The following is a 20834-nucleotide window of genomic DNA, read 5'->3' as shown; positions in this document are numbered from 1 at the left end:
GTCGATGACCGCTGTCACTGTCCTCAGATGATGGGTTTTATTTTCACAGTGTGTGTAACATGTTGTGACTGCAGCTGGCTGGTGTTCGTGTTCAGAAAACACAGCTGAACGTACCTGTCTGCACATGGGAAATGTTCTGGGTTCGACTCCCATTCCTGGTTTAAATGCTCTCCCACTGTTTTTGTCCTACAGCATTCTGCTCAGGTGGACTGAAGACACGTAGACCACAATAATGGTTGTACATGTGTCTGAATTCAGCTTGTGATGAACTGTAAACCTAACCATGGTGTTTCCACCGCACGTCACAATAGATTTTAGTCCTCTGGAGCAGTTGACTCATGAAGACAGAGAATATTTTGAACCTGCAAATTTCTGCACAACAGTTAGGTCCTTCATCGAAGACCAGACACCAAATCACTGCAGGGACTGAGGATCAGTTACGTTAGTGCTTTGGCTCAGCAGATTCCACTGACAACTTACAACCCACTTCAGCTCAGATAACACTGAACAGCACGTTGCCAGGAATGACCAGGAAGCGTAACACAGAGTTTTAGAGATTTAAAGGTTCTCTCTTTAAGTTGCTTTTTAAGTGTTTTTTGTGCTGTGGGCATCCATTTACTGCAAATATCTGATGATGCTAAGGAAAACAACCCAGGTATCTTTTTATGTTCACATAATCTATGGATTAAAGGGGCCCTCCAAAGATTTACACATCAAGATGGGTTTGTTCCTCATGTTCTTCTCAGCTTGTGAAAACAGTTGTACCGTATAATGTCTTGTGTTGCTCAAAGGGGAGTTTTTGGAAGTCTTGCAGAATAACCCCAATCATGACATCAGCTCGGGCTTGGAGACTACGAATAGATACTAGAGTAACAAAGAGGGGTCACAATGATATAACAAATAGGTTGGGTCTTTTTTCATTTTTGTGTAAACTGTTATTTTATCCTGACAGCACAATGAGACAGATGATCTGTGAAAAAGTCATGTAGCTCTACCTCCACCTTCTGTTTCTGTCTGCTGTTAATGTGAACTGCTAGATTCCACTGCGCCTGACCTACAGCAACCGGTCAGAGCCGAGGAGTCTCTGACGCAGTGTCCATGTCTGCCCTGAACTGATAAAACTGTGAAACTAAGAAGTGCTGATCAAACATGGATCAATATTATGTTACTGTGGTGCCTGTTTCTCCATCATGTTTTCAAAAGCAGATTTTAGTGTACCGTTTAGCTGCAAAAAGTTTGTGACCAAGTTGAGCCAAAACCAGGCACAGCCCACCAGCCGGTAACCCCAAACAGAAATTCTGTCCGCAGCCAGACAGATAGACATAAACACCCGGCAAAATACTCCTAATAAACCACCTGTGGTACTACAGTAGGTGTCTCCAGGACATTTTCCCGTGATGACACACAAAAAAAAACCCACACAGACTCACAAGGTGAAAACAAAACCAGCGTAGCTGTTGCCGCTGTTAAATGTTGCTCCATTGCAGTACTAGTGGTCAAACAATGCACAAGGTATCTTTCATTTTTGAACAAAGATGAAGTGAAAGTGTCTTGACATGTTAATATATTCTCTTTTAATAAGACAGAAACACCTTATGGTTCATTTTACATTAATTTTTATTGGTCAGGTCTTCCAGCTACCTTACCCTTTTCAAATATTTAAAATTGCTATATGTCTTTAAGATATATTTAACAATCATACAACACTGACAAAATAAAACAATACTGAATATCATAGCATTCCATCAATATATTACACATCTCCATACCATGTTTAAAAGCTTTGTGGTGCACGAATATGAATACTTAAAGGATGGAAATATGATGTCTTATTCTGATTCAGCACCAATAACTACAGATGCAGCCAAAACGTCAGCGTCGGTCGTCTGTGTGAAGAGAAGAAAGATCACAAGTGGTTCTGATTGGATAACTCATTCACCACCTCCACAGAACGAGCTGCCTTCTTTCACATGCTTATGGTTCTTCACATAGCCTATCGTAGTGCTGAGTGTACCTGTGGCACTGAGTACTGAAGTTTTTATACATGATATGACATCCATAACGTGGTTAATGATTCTACTCACACGATTATAGGTTTTCTTGCTCAGCTGTACACAACAAAGCTGGACTCTCAGAAAATGTAGCATGAATAGGTAATGAGTGAGTGGTGTGTGTGCGTGTGTGTGTGTGTGTGTCAGGGCCTAATGGGTTTTTAAAAAAATCTTATACTGATGTCGATACTTGGAAAATAAGTGGCGTGCATAATGTGCGTTGTTTTTCTTATGTTACGGCAGTGTTTCTCTCCTCAACTGACCTAAACAGAAACGACAAAAGACCAAATCATTAAAGTCAAGCATTTCTCGACACTGATGATCATCTGAGCCTGTCACAAAAATGAGAACAAATTTGGTTATTGTATAATCTTGGTGGTGTTCATTTTCACTGTAAAATGTGTTTTTTCTAGTATCAAAAACACCATAAATGACTGTGCCAGGTGTGTAGGTGCATTACTTACACGAAAAGGCTAATGTTAGTAACATGTTGCACCAGTATATGCAGGGCCCTACTGTGTCAGTGAGAGTGTGTGTGTTTGTGTGTGTGTGTGAGAGAGAGAGAGAAACAGGTATTCGGTGAAGCGCTATCCCTGTGTTGTATAAAAGGCCTCGAAACCAAAGGTGTTTTCTCCGCTGTAGGCCACGTACAGAAAGCCGTCCTCGTCCTTCTCCTTGTCATACAGCTGGCCCATAGTCAGACTGCAACACAGGAGAAACCAGACTTAGATCACACACACAGTCATTTCGAATGCATTATAGTTACACCTCCTGTATTGGTTTGTAAGACGAACGCATCCAATAGTGGTTATTTTCTGCTGCTCGACAGACTTTCCACGCTTTCCAATTCAAAAACTGAAAAAAAGGCCACAACATAAGGTACAAAAGGTCTAGTCCAAAATTAGGTCTTTCACATTTCTAATACTCACTCCCTGTCCTGGAAGAGGCTGTAAAACATTCTTGAAGAATAACAAGTATACACACAAGAAATAATTCATTATTCATGTAATTTCTAATTTCAAAGTCTTGGCATCATCCATCCTGATGACGAGCCACACTAATAAATCAGCATGGATGGTGTTATTGGAGGATTGTAGCTTATCTCAGATGTACAGTCTGTAACAGACGAGGCCTAAATGTTGCTGCTGTTGTTATGTTGTTGACCAACATTGCAAATATCAGCAGATATGTTGCAAGAAATTCCAAATACACTGTATTAAATCATTATAAACAGCCAATGGTAGCAGATATACCCATACCAGTGTATATATCAGCCATGAATACCTATATAAATTGCTGAACAGAAGTGTCAAAGTAAGTTTGGGCTCATTAGAAACAGCGTCACCACTTCACAGTTCAGTGTTCACCAGAGAACACTGACAAGTTGATTCCTACACTGTTAAAACTGTTCCAGTATGTATCAATTCAGTATTAATGCATTTTGTTAAAAAGGAAATACTGTTGATCGATATGTTATTGTTTTTTGTTTTAAACTCCACAATACCATCAGTCGGGCTATGGAACCTTATTTAAAAAAAAATATGCCCGGTAGTCAATGGCACCAGACAAATCATTTTATGATCCCATCTGAATTGTGGCATTGTTACACATATGTTTGTCAATTTATTTATTATTATTTTGAAATTATTTTATAAGTCAAAAAAGGTTGCAGTTGTAAAAAAATGTATAGTGTCAAATAATAACAAAAATTATCTGAGGACACTTTCCATACAGAGTAGGTCTGGACCGCACTGTGATTCACAGAGACCCAACAATTCCCCCATGAGCAACAGTGACGAGGAAAACCTTCCTACTGTATATGGTCCCTGTCGAAGTATAAGACACACCCAAAAGACCCAGAGGTGACGGCAAAACGTTACGTCTCCACTAAAGATATGATGTTGGTTTGTACCAGGATGTACCACCAACGAGTCTGGCTCTTTTTTTCACTTATAATAAATGTACATTTGTTCGTGGAACATAGCTAAGTTACCTCACTAGCTAGCAAGCAAGGTGACAAGAGATGTAGTTCACTGAGCGATTTCAGATAAAACATCTGTACATTCTACTACAGTATATATATATACATATATATATATATGTGTATATATATGTGTATATATATATGTATATGTATATATATATATATATATATATAGAAAGAGAGAGAGATAGATAGAGAGAGAATGTATATATACAATATATACTACAGGTAAATAATAGTGCTGAAAAATGGAAACAATTAGTTTGCAGTATAAACAAACAATAGTAATGTAATGTAAAATGTAGTATAATGTAAGTAACTAGAGTGTTGTATAGTTGAATAAGTATTGCAGTATTAGCACAGAGTATTGCACACATTTGTCAGTATTGTCCAGTTGAATATATAAATAATAAATAAATATGGGGTAAAGCAAAGGTGACGGGTGGAATAAGTCTATTGACTCAGACTGTCTGAGACTGATGGAGGAGTTAAAAGGTTTGATGGCCAAAGGCAGGAATAGCTTCCTGACTTTCTGCAGCACTCTGTGGTGCATTTGTTGTTTATTGTTGCTGAAGTATTCAAAATGAATCTGATAAAAAGCTTTTGTTTTAAAGTTTGTAAGTGGGAGTTGAGGGGAAGAATTATACTTGCACTTATCTTGCACTTTCAAGTAATAAAATTGGCCTGTTTCCTGTCGCACCAACACTGCTTACTGTGACACTTGGATAGAGCAGAGCCATCCTTAATGTTATTAGTAACACCCCTGCTTTACCTCCAATGAGTCACAGTGTCCGCTGTGGAAAAGGCCTATTCCCAAGTCTTTAATCGACCAGTCCATGTTCTAATTTTGGATTTGTGCATCTGCCCTAACATTTGTGCTTTTAGTCAGAGGTGAACATTCAAATATGAAGTTTGAAGAGAGCACAGAGTACTGGGAGATAAAACTTAGACAAAGTAAATGTAACATGTGAGACATAATAACAGTCTTGTGTCATCAAGCAGAGATGAATCAGTAGAATAAGGAAGTGGTGACTGCAGTGTTTCCTTTTAGCTCCTATTCATCCAGATTCCTCTGTTCACTTGTCTGTGGCCGATTCTCTGCTCTGATAACCTTGACCAGGTGTATCCTACTACAACACAATGGCCTCTACCAATATGCCCTATAGGAGCATGTGAGGTCAAATTATTCAGTGGTTACAACTAGGGTCTGACCGATATGGGATTTTTAAGGCCGATACCGATATCCCAATATACCTATATCGACTTTAGAGGGTAAAATGCACAGATTACAAATATAGTGGCCAATTAATGAAATGAAAATATACTTTTTTTTAATGTGAATTTTGCACCGATATGACTCTGCAAAAGACTTTATTAAATAACATTTACATTATTATACATGTATAAAATGTATCACATTCTAGTTGTCAACCAAATCTAAATAAACACTAAGAAAATTCAAATAAAATAGCTAAATCGTACTGTATCATACCGGTATTTATGTGAAGAGTTTTCCCTACCATTATATTAGGGGTGCGCCCCCGGAAAGTCAAGTTAATTTTATTTAAAGATCATTTGTGGTCATCAGGCTCATTCACGGCCCCGATAAAGCCTTGCTAACCTACTTACAGAATGATCTTGTTATCACAGGAAAACAGAGGAAATAAAATGTATGTAATGTATGACCCTTTGGGGCTTCCGTAGTGTCAGTCAATTGCTTTGCATTTAAATAAATAACTAAATAACCATATGACACCATTTAATAATCAAGTATTATTTTCTGCAGACCGCTTATTTATACATTTGATTTTTAGGTGTCTTTTATATTGTATTTTTATATTACTGTTTTGATGTGTCTGTGTGTAATGCTGCTGTTACACTGCAATTTCCCAGCTAAGGACCAATAAAGTATTTCTATTCTAGATTCTATTATATATTCTGTGAAAAAAGCTTTTCATATCAGCGCATATCGGACAACATACACGCCAATACCAATAGATTACCAATATGAATGCAATACGCCAATATCGGTCAATAATGAGCGAGCGATATATCGGTCTGGCTCTAGTTACAACATGGCTTCTCATTTTGGGCGATATTAACTCAAAAACTGAACTACACGCCCATGGTCAAAACATTTTGGTGCTGTGTGTCACCTGAATGGCATTCACATCATATCCAGTGATGACATGAATATATCATTCCAGTTAAGGTTGGGTTAGGGTTAAGTTTCTCCATCAATCAATTTGTTGTTTGGTCTATAAAATGTCGAAAAATGGAAATTTTTCGTCAATCAGTGTTTCCCAAAGCTCAAGATGACGTCCTCAAAGGTTTTGTTTTGTCCACAACTCAAAGAGAAGAAGCCAGAAAACATTCACATTTAAGAAGCTGGAATAAGAGAATTTGGACTTGTATTCCCTTTAAAAACAGAGTCATCGATTATCAAAATAGTTGGCGGTTAATTTGACAAAGAAGTCAGAAGAATATAGGTCACAGTTTGTCACCTTGCTGTGCAGTTGGACGTAGAAAAATGCTGACCATGAATATCAGCAAAAAAAGACTATAATTTTAAAGCATTTTAATACTTTTTAAAGTCCCCTCACATCTGGGAAAAGGGAAAAAAACTGCATTGGCTTCTATAAGTTGAAAAGTATAAGTCTGTTGGACTTCTAAATACACCCAACATCACAGCTGCATGTGTTCAAGTTTGTTCTGTTCTGCTCGTGACCACAACCAGCTGAGACTCAGCAGAGCAGTATAATGCCACGCTACAAGAAAAGCCAGATTATCAGTTACACCTTCAGAGCTGTGAGTGCACTGAATTAAACTGAGTTTAAAACAGTTTACACAAGGGAAACATTATCAATATAATACAAAGTTGTGGGAAGCAGGTCAGATCAGATCAGATAATGCATGTATGTGCATCCTATGAGCATGTCAATAGCCAGTAATAGCGTAAATTGAGAGTGCAGGTGTGGCTTGATGCTCTTTCACAGGAAGATTGGTTACTCACACACACACACACACACTGAGAGGTCATATGTTTCTGCTCTTCAATAACCCAGATAGATGGAACACACTGATAAACACACTGAACATGCATTACACAGGACACAAATGACTGGGAAAGTCAGACTCAGGCCACACAGGACATCCCACCCATCATTGAGAGATGGTGACACCCTGGGTCGGACACCAGACTATCCCAGTGCTGACAGGGCAGACAACCATCCATGCTCACATTCACACCTACAGCCAATGAACCTAACACCTGCATGTCTTTGGACTGTGGGAGGGAGCCGGAGAACCCGGAGAGAACCCACACGGACCCTGCACCACTTCACTGTACATGCTTTATAAAATAAAATAATACAATGATATATTTCTGATATAGACATTCTGGAGTAAAATACAATAACGTGATATCCTAACATAAACAAACAATCTTGATACAGCTCACTCAGATTTTGTTTTTTAAACAATTGTGATCAATTTACCTACTAAGGTGGACAAACTAGTGGTTTCCTACTTTGGTATTTCTGTACTGAGATTTCTTGTTTATTTTCAGCCTATAAATACAATCGGTTGCTAAATCGAAGAGAACATATTTCTCCTGTATTAGCCTCTTTGCACTGGCTACCTGTAAAATCTAGAATAAAATTTAAACTCCTTCTCCTAATCTACAAAGCTCTTATTGGTCAGGCTCAGTCGTATCTTAAAGAGCTCATAGTACCGTATTACCCGACTAGATCGCTGCGCTCTGAGAATTGTCCGGTCTATGTTTATCATAAATAAGTCATAGAGTGTGGTCTTTACCTACTCTGTAAAGTGTCCCGAGATAACGTTTGTTATGATTTGGCACTATAAATAAAATTTAATTTAATTTTTTGCAACTCTGCGTTAAAACAAATAACTGAACAAATAAAAAACAATAACTTTATTACAAATAAATTACTGCAGCATTGATCCTGAGAACTGACCATAATTAACACAAACAAATAAGACCATCAGCAAACAGCTACACAGTCTCCAAAGGCCTCTGCACTGCATTTCCATGTGTTTTACCGTGCTCCACCTGTCTACCTTGGGGGACAAATTTGCTTCGGTGCTTCAGGTCACAAATGATACAGAGATGTATTGCTGCAAAACAGGAAACAATTCTTCCAAGACAAGATTTCACTGTCTTACATCGTCCACTATTAACTGCAGAATGTAATGTTTGTCTCACCTGGATTGGGGGACAGTTTTGTCAACAAAGAGGAAGATGGCTTTCTCTGAAGGCAGCTGGATGCGTTTCCTGATGATCCACATGAACTGGGCCACTGTGATGTCAGAGGGCACCAGGTACTTCCTCTTATCGATGTCCACGATCTGAGAGCCGGACACCTTCTCCACTATCACCTGGAGCACAAACATTCACAGAAAAACAGGCTCGTAACACTGCATTCAGTATTGTGAATGTGCGTTGTTCTTTTGAGTTCACCGCTGTAACAGAGCCTCTATGGCCATTATAGGATGGGATCATATCAGTTTGTCAGCTCACCACCCTCTAGATTTTCCCAGGAGATTCCGGTTTGTCATTGTCCTCCCGGGGTCACAATTCTCCCATATTTCTCCTGTTTACTTTCACATCTTTTTTCCTTTTTGTAGTGACAACCTGTTTCTGACACTGTACAACAGTCGTGCCCGTTAATCCTGAGATGTTCTGTGGCTGCGGATGGGTGAAATAATGCCTCATAAATGCAGAAAATATTAATTAGATTATCTAAAATGTGAACAGAGCAGAGAGCAGAGCTACTGCTAAGCTGTGCGCATTTACGCACAAGGAACAGAGAAGTGTGACTATTTCAAAAGCTTAAAGTTTAGTTCCGGTCCCTCTGTCAAGTTTATAACTACAGTTTTTGGTTTTGCTGCTTAAATGATCCACAATATTGGCTGCAGTTACATTACTCGCATTCATGGAAATATTTACAGTCACTGAAAGCAGCAGTGGCGTGCACAGTCTCTAAGGGACGGGAGAAAATGAATGAATGGGGGAATGAAGGAAAATAACGAGTATATGAAAAACTATGAATACTGGTTCACGTCAGAGGGGCAAATTATTCTGTATTCTTTCCTGAGAATTCACAGTCAAATTTAAAATATTAAACATAAAAATGGTGTTGTAGTGGACTATTTTGTTACTTTCATTCTCAAAAAGTCACCAGAATGTTTCTGGGGGAGGATTCTCACACCCTGCTTTGGTTTGGAAATCCACCCTATTTTTAATGCCTCAAGGTTGGCAAGTGTGATTACAGCTGTGTCTGAAGTGAGTCCTAACCTCATGAAACATGTCTAATATCGGTTGCTCTAGCCAATAAAGTCAATGATGTCACCAGAAAGCTAACCATTACTCATCCTAAAATAGCCTACAATGGAAGGAACTTTGTTTATGTGCAGTGAAGTCCTTACAAAATATGCTGCGAGGTGGCAAATATCCCCTCCAACTAGCTGAAGTTCACACGCATATTTGTGTGGATTTGTAAGAATATTTGTGCTGAAAAATGGCATTGTGGAGAGCAAAAAGAGAGAAAATAAGTAAAGTTGTGGGCCCTAAAACCAGAACAATGAGCTGTTGGACCCCAAAGGCTTTATTGAGTGAGGGAAACGGCAGATGTTCCCATTACATCATTTTGTCCATTCCTCATATAATAATATTAAATTGCGCTGAAGGGTTGAAAGCGAATCGTGAAGATGAGGCTGATGAGTGTAAATGTTTTAGCACTTCTACCTTGCTCTTGCAATGTTGAACCCAGTGTTACATGAGTTCCAGCAATGCAGTGAGCCAACACAATAGAAGGAACTTGTTTCTGTGTTATGTTCCTCCCATTCTTCTAATTAAGCAGATGCAGATTGCAAGTATTAGCTAAAGGGATTGAGTTTAACAGGCATTCTCTTGCGGACAAAAGGCTCTGGGTATGTTACCTAAGAGCAGGCAGTTAAACACCTGTTATCGACAGCGTCCCTCTGTATGCACTCTCACCTGAGGTGTCAGTCTATTTTCACTTCCTGCCAGCAAAGCGAATCTTACCCCACAGGCTTTTCAGAAGTGGGTGCGATTCAGTGTGAGGTCAATTCAAGTCCACATATAGGTCACATTGGTCACACATCAACAGTACACTATGAGTTGAGTAACAGCATTTGGTTAAAGCCACAATACAGGAATGCTTTATTATATACATGAAATGAACAGTTATAGGGTTCCCATTTGGTTTGAACTAAGCCCCAATTACAGTGACTTCATGGTTGAGCCAATGAAGGAGGTTGCAGGTTTTGTAGAAGAAAAAATTCTCATTGACCCCCATGTTAACAGGCTGTTTTCACAGCATAATTAAGCCTGTTTAAGGTCTGGTACAAAAAAACATTCTAGTCTGTATTTTTAGGTCATATCTCCATGACAACACTGAGGGGGGTGATTTATTTTGTACCAGGCTAGTTTTTATTTTATTGAAGGTTCAATTTTATGAATAATTAGGGGTGCGGCCTCTTAAGTGTCAGCTAGAGTGCCAATCTGATTCAGTAAAGGGCCGCTGTGGCTGCAGGTTTTCATTCCAACCAAGCAAAAGCACAACTGACTCGACCTCTCACACAGTTGATTTGTTGGATCATTTGTGTTCTTGCTTGAAGACCTACAGCCACAGTGGCCCTTTACTGGATCAGTTGGACACCCCTGAGCTAGCCGCTGGCCTTCACTTCTCCCCGGAGGTAAACGTCAGCCAGCTGGACGTATCTCCCTCCCCTAAACATCAATGCCCTTTTTTGGTAAAAGGAAATGAGGCGGAGTCAAAGTCTGACAAGATGACGGCTCCCGTAGGCGAGTACGATTGGATCAAGTTGAGAGAACGGACCTAATCGGAGAGGCTACGTCCATTTCTTACACAGTCTATGGTTTGAACATGGCCAAAAAATGTTCTTTATCAGAGGCTTAATGTAGTTACTGAAGAAAAAAACATTAGTGCTGGCTAACAAGCATTTACTTTTTTTTAGGTGGATCCCATCAATTATGCATTAAGCGCAATGTTTGTATCTTTATATATTTCTGTTGTATTAGTTACTGAAATGTATGTTCTTGTCTCCTTAGTTTATTTGTGACTAGTTTTGTTTAATTACAGTTAACATTTACTATTCATGATAGCACCACCGGTCAAAGTGAGTGATAATCACCATTTGTCCGTCGCTCTTGGAGCTTTACCATTCGCCGTTCACCTTTTTCACTATAAATCATTGCAATACATTTGTTACTCATTTGAGAAATTTAGTAAGAGCTCTATATTAGTTAGCTCAGTGCATACCATCAGTGTGTGTGAAACGAGCATGTGTGTGTGTGTGTGTGTGTGTGTGTGGTCGGGTAACAGTGACAGTGGATGAGCTCAGAGCAGACAGGTGGTGGTGATGGGAGTAGAGAAAAAATAAACAGCAGTCCTGTGGTGCTAAATGTACAGTGTAGGTTGAAGTTTGTCCATGAATAAATGCTGCAGCTCCTCAACACCAACATTTGAGGCCGTGGGAATGTTAATAATCGTCATGAGTTGTAACCTAGATCCGACACAGCAACATTAATTGCACAATAACACTGAATAATAACACTTAACACTTAGTAATCCAGAACAATAAATAGTTGAAAATATCTCTATAACAATGACCACTCACGGTCCAGCCATAAATTAGGTTTTAACCTGGTCTTGTTTCACTTAAAACAGATGGTTTAACAAAGCAGACATGTGGAAATATGTATGTCATGGAGTCGCTCAGGCTTAGTTATGGAAAGTCATGGAAATCTGGGATTTTTCAGTGACTTCACTCCTTCTCCTCTTTCCCACCCATAACTACCACTGCTTCACCCAGTCACCCACCTTATCTCTCGACTTTCTGTCACTCACTGCACCCTCAACCCCCATCCCCCTGCCAGAAACGCCACCTCCCCCGTACTCACCGGCACTCTGTCAGGATATTTGTTGCGTATTTTGGCTGACTCCACACATCGGTGCTCTGAGGGAGAGACAGGAAACAAACAGGAAGTCAGGATTAAAAGGGATGAGTGAGGCCTCTTGGGAGCCTCCTCTCGTGCCGTACTGCCAAACACGGCCAAGACTAGTCTGATATAGTGCTTCATTACACAAGTTCAAGCACTGCGTAAAAGCTGGAAGCTGGGTGAACAGACAGAGGAGTGGATGCTTTGTACAGGATGCAACTACAAACTTAAGTCAGTGTGATCGTCTTCTTTCATTTTAGTAGTGAGTTCTTATCATTGTCAAAGAGAGATAGTGAATCTATTTCCACCCGAGGCCTATTCTTTGTAGGCAGGACCAGGTGCAGCAGACAGACACTGAGCAGAGGCCAAAGAGGGGAGGGTGAGGTGATGGGGTGGATCCATTTAGGTTCAACACTTTGCACACTCTCATTAGCCCAGATAAGAGGCCTACTTTTGGAAACCTCTCCACAAAAACTAGCCGCAGTGTTTCTTTGGAAAGGAGAGTGAGCTTATCTGGAGAGAAAGTGAACACAGGAGCTAGAAGTGACAGAACTTTAACTTTGCACCAAACTGAGTTCAAAATGCTGGTTAATGAACAAACATTACATGTTCATGTTAGTGGAACACGTTAAAAAGACATGAAGATAACGCTGTTCAATTCGGCATCCATGTAGTGCACAGTCACTACTCATTTCAGTCATTTTTCATCTATTTTGCTTGGAATTGTAGCTGTCTTTTGTCACCAAAATACAGTTAGTACAGAGCAGTGTAAAAACAATGCAACATTGTTGATTAACTACTGATTAACTACTAAACTAATCCAATTGATTCCATGGGTTTTCTACCAATATACGCAAGGCGACATTCAATGATCAGATGTTTCGAATTGAATTTAACGATGAAATGTCTCCGTGCAGAATAAATACCATAGATAGGATATAAAATACACGTTCTGGTGAAAAACTAGCTGGCTAATATGATGCATCTGCAACGTTAAAGGTGAACCCGATTTGGACAGCGGTCATTTGACTTTCAGGAAGAACGTGTTAGCATTTGTTGCTAGTCATGCAACATCAGACATTATGGATCGGTGCTGTGTCCAACATGCATGTCTGCACCTGGGCGGAATGATATGGCAAAATCGAGGACAGAGCGAAACAGAAAAGGAGGGCGCATGACATGACAAGAGCATCTCTGGTTTCATAACAACCCAAACCCTTTTTACCGAGGGAATGGTCCTCTTTAAACATCCATTTCATCTTTGCTGGATCCCCGCACTGAGGCGTGATGGTCGGGTCGAAAGGCGGGCTTCTAAATCTGCGGATAATGTCGGCGTAATGTCCAAAAATCCAGACAAAAGCGACCAAAACAAAATGTCAACAATGTCTCTCCGCCCGGAGCCTCCAACTGTCCGTCTAGCTGTGGGCTGACGTCACTGTCTGACAGAGGGGTGGCGAAAATGCTGCCTTCAGGTTCTCTCGGAAAGAACCAACCTGTCAATTGAGCACACATAAACAACGCAGACTTAAACATGCAGGGTATTGGTGGAACAAATACTCAGATATTTTACTAAGTTTATGTAGCAATTTCAAAGTGTTGCTATTAAAAGTCCTGCATTCAATAATTTACTTAAGTAAATGTACTGAAAAGTAGGCTATTGACATCAAAATATACTTAAAGTAGGCTCAGGAGTAAAAGGACTCATGTGGAATGGCACATTTTAGAATTATGCTTATTAGGCTATATTATTTTAATTATTGATTCATTAATGTGTGTGGTACTTTAAAATTACAGCAGATATAATATTATACCTAAATAAATATTATTCATATTAATTGTTTATGTAAATTATTATAGAAATGTATATGACGCTATGAAGTTAATGCTAGCTAGTTTTGCTAACATTACATATCAGGAAGGTGCTTTAAACAGTAACGTTAGTATTATTCATATTTGTTATGTAAATTATTATATAAATGTATAGGACACTGTGAAGTTAATGCTAGCTAGTTTCGCTAACATTACATATCAGGAAGCTGCTTTAAACAGTAACATTAGTATTATTCATATTTTTTATGTAAATTATTATATAAATATATATGACACTGTGAAGTTAATGCTAGCTAGTCTCGCTAACATTACATATCAGGAAGCTGCTTTAAACAGTAACATTAGTATTATTCATATTTTTTATGTAATTATTATATAAATATATATGACACTGTGAAGTTAATGCTAGCTAGTTTCGCTAACATTACATATCAGGAAGCTGCTTTAAACAGTAACATTAGTATTATTCATATTTTTTATGTAAATTATTATATAAATGTATATGACACTGTGAAGTTAATGCTAGCTAGTTTCGCTAACATTACATATCAGGAAGCTGCTTTAAACAGTAACATTAGTATTATTCATATTTTTTATGTAAATTATTATATAAATGTATAGGACACTGTGAAGTTAATGCTAGCTAGTCTCGCTAACATTACATATCAGGAAGCTGCTTTAAACAGTAACATTAGTATTATTCATATTTTTTATGTAATTATTATATAAATATATATGACACTGTGAAGTTAATGCTAGCTAGTTTCGCTAACATTACATATCAGGAAGCTGCTTTAAACAGTAACATTAGTATTATTCATATTTTTTATGTAAATTATTATATAAATGTATATGACACTGTGAAGTTAATGCTAGCTAGTTTCGCTAACATTACATATCAGGAAGGTGCTTTAAGCAGTAACATTAGTTAACTCGCATTGTTCTGTGATGCAGCAGCTACCATGCTGTTAACAGTATTTTGCTCAGGTAATCAAACTTGACTTACAGCAAACTCTTGCATGCCATGGACAGTCATTCTCACGTAATTCTCATTAGCCCGGACAAATAACGTGCTGTACTGCAGCCTCCGAACATGACAAGAGAAACAATGCATATTAATGTTTGCTAGAAAAATAAAAGCTTACCTCGAGTTTTCATAGACACATTTGCCACCAGCACCAGCATAACTGTATATTTGTACAGATGTGACAATGGACGTATGAAAAGAGAAGGGGCCTACTGATGCTGCTACTGATGGGGCCCAGATGGCATGCTACGCCACTGCTCCCACCACGTTAAAAGAATTACAGAAGTGTGTGCAAACTGTCGGCAAAATAGCTGCAAAGCCACCAACTGCTGTCACATACATCTAAATAAAATCCACTAATAACACTAATAAAATTGATTCAGCTTATTTGAAATTAGCTTAGTGTTTGTTTGTATCTAATTTCACTTGTTAAGAGATCGCTCTGTACATGTAACAGGGACAATGCGCAAAGTTTGCAAGAACGGTAGGAGACCTGACCTCCCTAAGGGGGCCCCATCTAACTCCACTCAAGTATGTATTGTTCTGCTTTTATTGTTTTGTTTCTGTTTATATTCTTCAAATGTATATGTTCGAATTGCAAGTTTTTTAATGTTTATATTCATATTTTGAAAATAACTTACATTGAAAATGACTAAAATGAGCCCGCAATTTTTTGTTGTTGTCAGATTATTTGTAACATAAAGGTGATGAACGTTGGTTCGTGGGGCACCCTGTGGATATTTGCCCAGGGCCCAACAGACTTTAGAATCGCCTCTGAATTCATGATCTGTTGATTACCATGCATGGACACTCCCAAATGATAAAAACAAAAGGCGTTGTTGGTTGTCCTACTGTACCGACAGTGCTTGAATGCAGCACGATGAACGCTCTGATGCTGGCAGCCATGGTAACCGTGAGACGCTAAGCTAAAAGATGGCGCGGTTTGTGACGCTAGACTATCCAGGAGACTCACGTAAATAGCCTGTTTATACGCTATATTTTATCAAAGAGATACACTATATGTGATATTTGATCTATGTTAATCAAACAGTTTGTTGTCTCTGAGCGTTTACTCACGTCAGTCCACTTAGTTACCATCTATGCTAACTTGTTAGCTGGAAAATGAACTAGCTCGCCCCGACTGAGTAGATGATACAAAACACTAGCGGTTAGGAAGGCTATTTATATCGTTACCTATGGCTTTTTATGAAGTATACTCCCACCCTGCTTTGATTCGGTACAAAACGAGTGTTTGCACGAAAGCCACTCTGTTTGTGGTTGTTGTTTTGTGCCTTACCTACATCCCTCCTCTGCTCGTTGCCTACAGGAGCCATGGTGAGTTACACTACTAAGATGGCAAACTCTAGTTAGCTATAAACTGTTAAAATGCCCGCTCTCTAATACAAGCCGTTTTATTTTAGGTTTCTGGATAAAAAGAAGCACTTATGAGGAACAACCGGTTGTGCGATTCCAGTACCAGTCTCTGCTGGTGGCAGCCACCAGTACTCAGGGAGACTACGTCGCCTGGAGCACCTTCCCCCATCTTAACAACATGCTTGGGGCCAACCTCCGGATCCCTGCTGTCTCTGTAAGAGCAGATTTCAACAATGGACTTCCCTCCCCTCTGTACAAGTGTCCCCTGTCGTTTGTACCTCTACCGCTTCTTCTGTATTTAATGATCATGCTTAATATTGCTGCTTCATCACTGTCAAAAATGCACTGCAGAGGCGACTTGTAATTTTTTATTATTAGTACTGTGGATTTAAGAAAGTTATCAGACAAGCAAACTATTAAGTTTTTTTCCCTCTCTTTGTGGGTGAACACGCTCTACAGGTGAGAGAAGAGGATCAGAACCAGGATGGGAAGTTGGACCTCTTAATATTTCAACTGCAGCTACCTCTAAAACCAGAGGAACAGGTGTACAGTGTCCAACTGCTGCTCACCTTCAGCTACAAGCTCTTTGTATGTATTCCACTGCAGAACCTAGTCTCACAGTAGGTACATATGTCTCACAGTGTCTGTGCCACCATTAATAAAGTGGTGTTCAACCTGATGACAGGATGTAATGACAGTCAGTCTTAACTCGGACACAATTCTACCAAAAAATGATTTTAGGATTTGTTTTAGTAACTGCCAATGTGTCCAAACCCAATCTCTCCTATTGCATGTCTACAATGGGTTTTGTGTGTGTGGGGATTAAAAGAGTCATTCCTCTTTACTCTTGAGTAAAGAATGGCTTTAGAATACACTGTAGCTATTTCCAGTCAATGAGCCAGTGATCGTTTCCTGTGTCTATGCTGTGTTTGTAGTATGACAGCCGGCCTATCCAGACCAGCCTTAATGTTCCTACTAAAATAAAGCATATTATTTCTTTGTGTTTTCCCAGCGGATGTCCACAGTGGTGATGCAGAGCCTGGCGTATGTGCAGCACTCTTCATCTGTCCCCGGAGCTAAGCTGTTCATCAGCGGAGACCTGAGGCTGCTTCAGAGGACACCGCTGCCTCACCGAGGACTGTACGACATTTACAATGTGAGAGGACACTGCTTTTCCTTCTATCCACCTGTTCTCTTTCTTGTTTTCTCTTTTTCTTGTTTGCACCAAGACAAATTCAAGACATGAAAATATATATTTTCACACTGTGAGACTCTACAGGTCACATTGTCCAAAGTTTGACTAGAGCCTGGCAGAGCACTCACCCATTCACAACCGAGCATGTAGCTGCCCCCCTTAACCCTTTCATTCTAGCCCTCATAATAATCACTGTATAAATATTGCATTGCAACATGATACCGCTTGTGGTGCTACAACGTGCTGAGGGGGATGTGACAGGAACAGTGAACATTTGTTAAGCTGATGTTCTCTTTGTCTTTTTTCCTCTATATTGATGCCAAGGTGTCAGTGATTGATGGGTCCAGTCCCTTTGCAAGTGCATATGACCTTGACACCATAATTAGGAGCTACCAGGAGAGAAACTGTAAGTTGACAAAGGCTCTCATTTAGTTTGAGAATGTACCTAAACACAGATTCAACTGAGTCACCGCCTTTGAGTGGGATTTAAAACTTGCTTATTACAGCTACTGCATTATATGCACATTTTGGAAAATGTGGATGTTTTAAAATATGACAACTTTTCCTTTTCTCTCTTTGTCTTTTTGCCCCTTTTTTTCTACCATAGTGACCACAGTACTGTCCTGTCCCATGCCAGTCTGGACTGTTGGACGAGCTGCTGGATCTCCCTTTCAGCTCAATGCTGAGATCCGGTACCCGATGGAGGTCATTAGATATCCTTTAATAAATGCAGGAATGTATGTTCTTATTTACAGTATATGGTAACACTTTACTTGAACCCCTAATTCAGTGCTTACAATAACTAATATAAACATTTAATAAATGGTTAATAACTAGGGCTGGGTAACATATTCTGCTACTTTTAGAACAGATCGAATTGCCTCTATAGTATCGGCTTAAAGTTGTACTCTGTAAGATTTGGGATGCGTTGTTTCTAGCGACCCCTTTGGCGGTAAGAATTAATAACAGGCATGCCTGTTCTTTCAAAGCCCTCAATTCTCCTTTGTAAACTTTATTGAAACACATTCACCTCTCTACTTCCAGTCCGTCCCCTATATGTTCCCCTCTTAAATCCATATACACACATGTTCCTATTACACCTCTACTACACCTGTTGCCACCCGACCCCGGATAAGCGGTTGAAGATGAGAGATGTTGCCACAGACACTCAGATTGTAATACTCGGCAAAAAGGCAACATGTGCTTTCATTAGTGGGTCATATGATCAATCACCATTGTTTGAACTCACTCTTTGATAGATAGTGACTTAAAAGACAATTAAATAGATGAGAATCTTACAGATTATATCTTTAAGTATCAAAAATGCTTTGTCATTCTCAGCAGTTAGCCAACAGATTTGACCACTAAAGCTCTGAAAGTGTCACTAAAGTGTCTTTTAAAGTAAGAGCCAAAAACTGTTGAAATCTATTGTGCAATAACTGAAAGCTTTAAGACCTGTAAGCTGTTGAATTGTCAGTGGGTATGAAAGCACGGAAAGCAGTTGAACTGTTAGTTGACACTTTTGCACTACAATTTTTTTTAAAGCAAAATAATGCAGAAAGCTTCTACAATCTTTGCCTTATTGAAATGTGTTTGAGCTTGTCACATCTCTTAACAGGCAACAGTATCTTTATACATGTGTGTACACACTGCAAATCAATGACAGCATAGGAACTGTACAGGGTTATTTCAATCTTGTATAGCACTTAGGGAGCACCATTTTTTTATTAATGGTAAAACTGTCCAGATGCAGTTTTATACACTCTCTCCCCCATATAGTATATCCATCTTTTGGTAGAAAACTTCCCAATGAAAACTGGTCTCTGAGGTCTGCAAAGCATCATGGGTAACCAAGTCATTTTTAATTTATTTTAGCTCTAAAAATGAAATTCCTTTCACCTCAATTGTAGATATGTGGGAGAGCCAATGGTAAATAAGACAAAAACGATCTGCATGGCAAATGTTTATTTTATTTTGAGCTATTCATACATGTTGTATTGTTCCCCACTGTCCTCAGCATCTTTGGGTTTTTCATCAAAACAAATTGGAATAGTATATCCACATAGAGTGAAAAAAGACGTTTCCTCATAATTTATTCCTTAACCACCTCCTTCCACCTATCGCCCTGGCTTCTGGGAAACCATCAAATTTGCCTGGATTCAGTACATCAGTGTCCTCCTCATCTTCCTCTGGGTCTTTGAACGAATACAGAGATTTGTTTTCCAGAACCAGGTTCTGACCACCGTACCCATACCAGTGGGGAAACCTCACCTGTCATGATGCAGTGGTAGTGCTTTGACCTCCAGGTATACAGGAACCACCAGCTTTCAATAGAGACAATATTGCATCTCTCACAATGACTCACCAACACTGTAATAACAAATCAATCACTGTGTGAGTTTCAGTGAAAAACATTATGACATACATTAGCATCACATTCTTCCTTTTATCACTTTAAGATTGGTCTTTCTAAGTCATGAGCAATGCACCTCCCAGGAGCTCGCCATGTTCCTGTAATTATTTGACTGTATTGTATACAAACATCCGCAAATTCATTTATGTTTTCACCTTACCTAAACACGTTTCTATGCAGGTCCTCCTCTACAGGAAGTACCACAGTTTTTGCTCTGAAAAAATGCATTTCTTAAACCGCTATTTGAAGCAATGGCATTTTCATTAAATATAAATAGATTTTCAATATTTTTTACTTTTTATATGTTTATGACGATTTGTTACTGTAATTAAAGAAGTTCGTTGTTCAGTTTTCGTATTGTACATAGCCTTAGGTGATGGATAATAAAACAATTTGTACATTTGAACATTTTGTATCTTCTTTAAATGTAATGCTTTCATTTACTTTCATCTTTAAATACGTTTTTTGGGAGTGAAAATATGTTCATTTAAGTAACAGCAGGGAAATTGGTTTACTACTCTTATTTAATAATGATAATAATGTAGCAATTATAGCACAATAATATCGAGAAGTGTGGAGGAACATACCTTGTAATGTCCTATCAATGACACTCTTCTGTCCTCAGTCCTTTCTTATTCCTTGAGGCTTGTTAATATGTGACTGATTAAGTCACCACTTCCTGTCAACACTATGCACTTGGCCCTATAAATCCACTAATTATTGACTGAAACATTGATCAAATGTTTTTCTACTTGACTGTTATAAAGTGTTGAGGACATGAAGCCACATGCTGGCACAGACAAACACAACTGCATTGTTCTTACTGACTATAATCTGAATATTTCTTTTTAATAATGGCCTTTGAAAGAACTGTGCCGAACTTTGTGGTGGGATGATCTGCAGGAGAGTCATTTTCATTTTCATTTTCCCTCCTACTGTCCCAGGAGAT

The 20834-nt window shown here is 39.0% G+C and overlaps 2 protein-coding genes across 2 annotated transcripts; one reads left to right on the top strand and one right to left on the bottom strand.

Moving 5' to 3' along the window:
• Nucleotides 1-1604: 1604 nt before the first annotated feature.
• gabarapl2 (GABA(A) receptor-associated protein like 2) lies at nucleotides 1605-13454 on the bottom strand. The gene is made up of 4 exons (XM_083916835.1): nucleotides 13272-13454; nucleotides 12008-12063; nucleotides 8264-8436; nucleotides 1605-2753 (listed from the first exon to the last, which is right to left on the bottom strand). The coding sequence occupies exons 1-4, from the start codon at nucleotides 13303-13305 to the stop codon at nucleotides 2639-2641; spliced, it is 378 nt and encodes a 125-aa protein (XP_083772961.1). The 5' UTR covers nucleotides 13306-13454; the 3' UTR covers nucleotides 1605-2638.
• Nucleotides 13455-15848: 2394 nt separating this feature from the next.
• Nucleotides 15849-20184, top strand: tmem231 (transmembrane protein 231). Its single transcript, XM_083916993.1, has 7 exons — nucleotides 15849-16238; nucleotides 16325-16491; nucleotides 16737-16865; nucleotides 17290-17433; nucleotides 17797-17878; nucleotides 18080-18185; nucleotides 19590-20184. The coding sequence occupies exons 1-7, from the start codon at nucleotides 16100-16102 to the stop codon at nucleotides 19750-19752; spliced, it is 930 nt and encodes a 309-aa protein (XP_083773119.1). The 5' UTR covers nucleotides 15849-16099; the 3' UTR covers nucleotides 19753-20184.
• Nucleotides 20185-20834: the final 650 nt, after the last annotated feature.

The sequence above is a fragment of the Echiichthys vipera genome, assembly GCF_963691815.1.
Source record: "Echiichthys vipera genome assembly, chromosome: 7".
In the NCBI taxonomy this organism is placed as follows: domain Eukaryota; kingdom Metazoa; phylum Chordata; class Actinopteri; order Perciformes; family Trachinidae; genus Echiichthys; species Echiichthys vipera.
Note: the sequence above shows the minus strand (reverse complement) of the source record. Positions and strands in the feature narration are given on the sequence as shown.

Coding starts and splice junctions, on each gene's coding strand:
- tmem231 (XM_083916993.1), top strand. CDS start 16,100: ATGGCTTTTTATGAAGTATACTCCCACCCTGCTTTGATTCGGTACAAA. Junction 16,239..16,324: donor CGTTGCCTACAGGAGCCATG/GTGAGTTACACT, acceptor GTTTTATTTTAG/GTTTCTGGATAAAAAGAAGC. Junction 16,492..16,736: donor TCCGGATCCCTGCTGTCTCT/GTAAGAGCAGAT, acceptor CACGCTCTACAG/GTGAGAGAAGAGGATCAGAA.
- gabarapl2 (XM_083916835.1), bottom strand. CDS start 13,305: ATGAAATGGATGTTTAAAGAGGACCATTCCCTCG. Junction 12,064..13,271: donor TAAAGAGGACCATTCCCTCG/GTAAAAAGGGTT, acceptor TCTCTCCCTCAG/AGCACCGATGTGTGGAGTCA. Junction 2,754..8,263: donor AAAACTGTCCCCCAATCCAG/GTGAGACAAACA, acceptor CCTGTGTTGCAG/TCTGACTATGGGCCAGCTGT.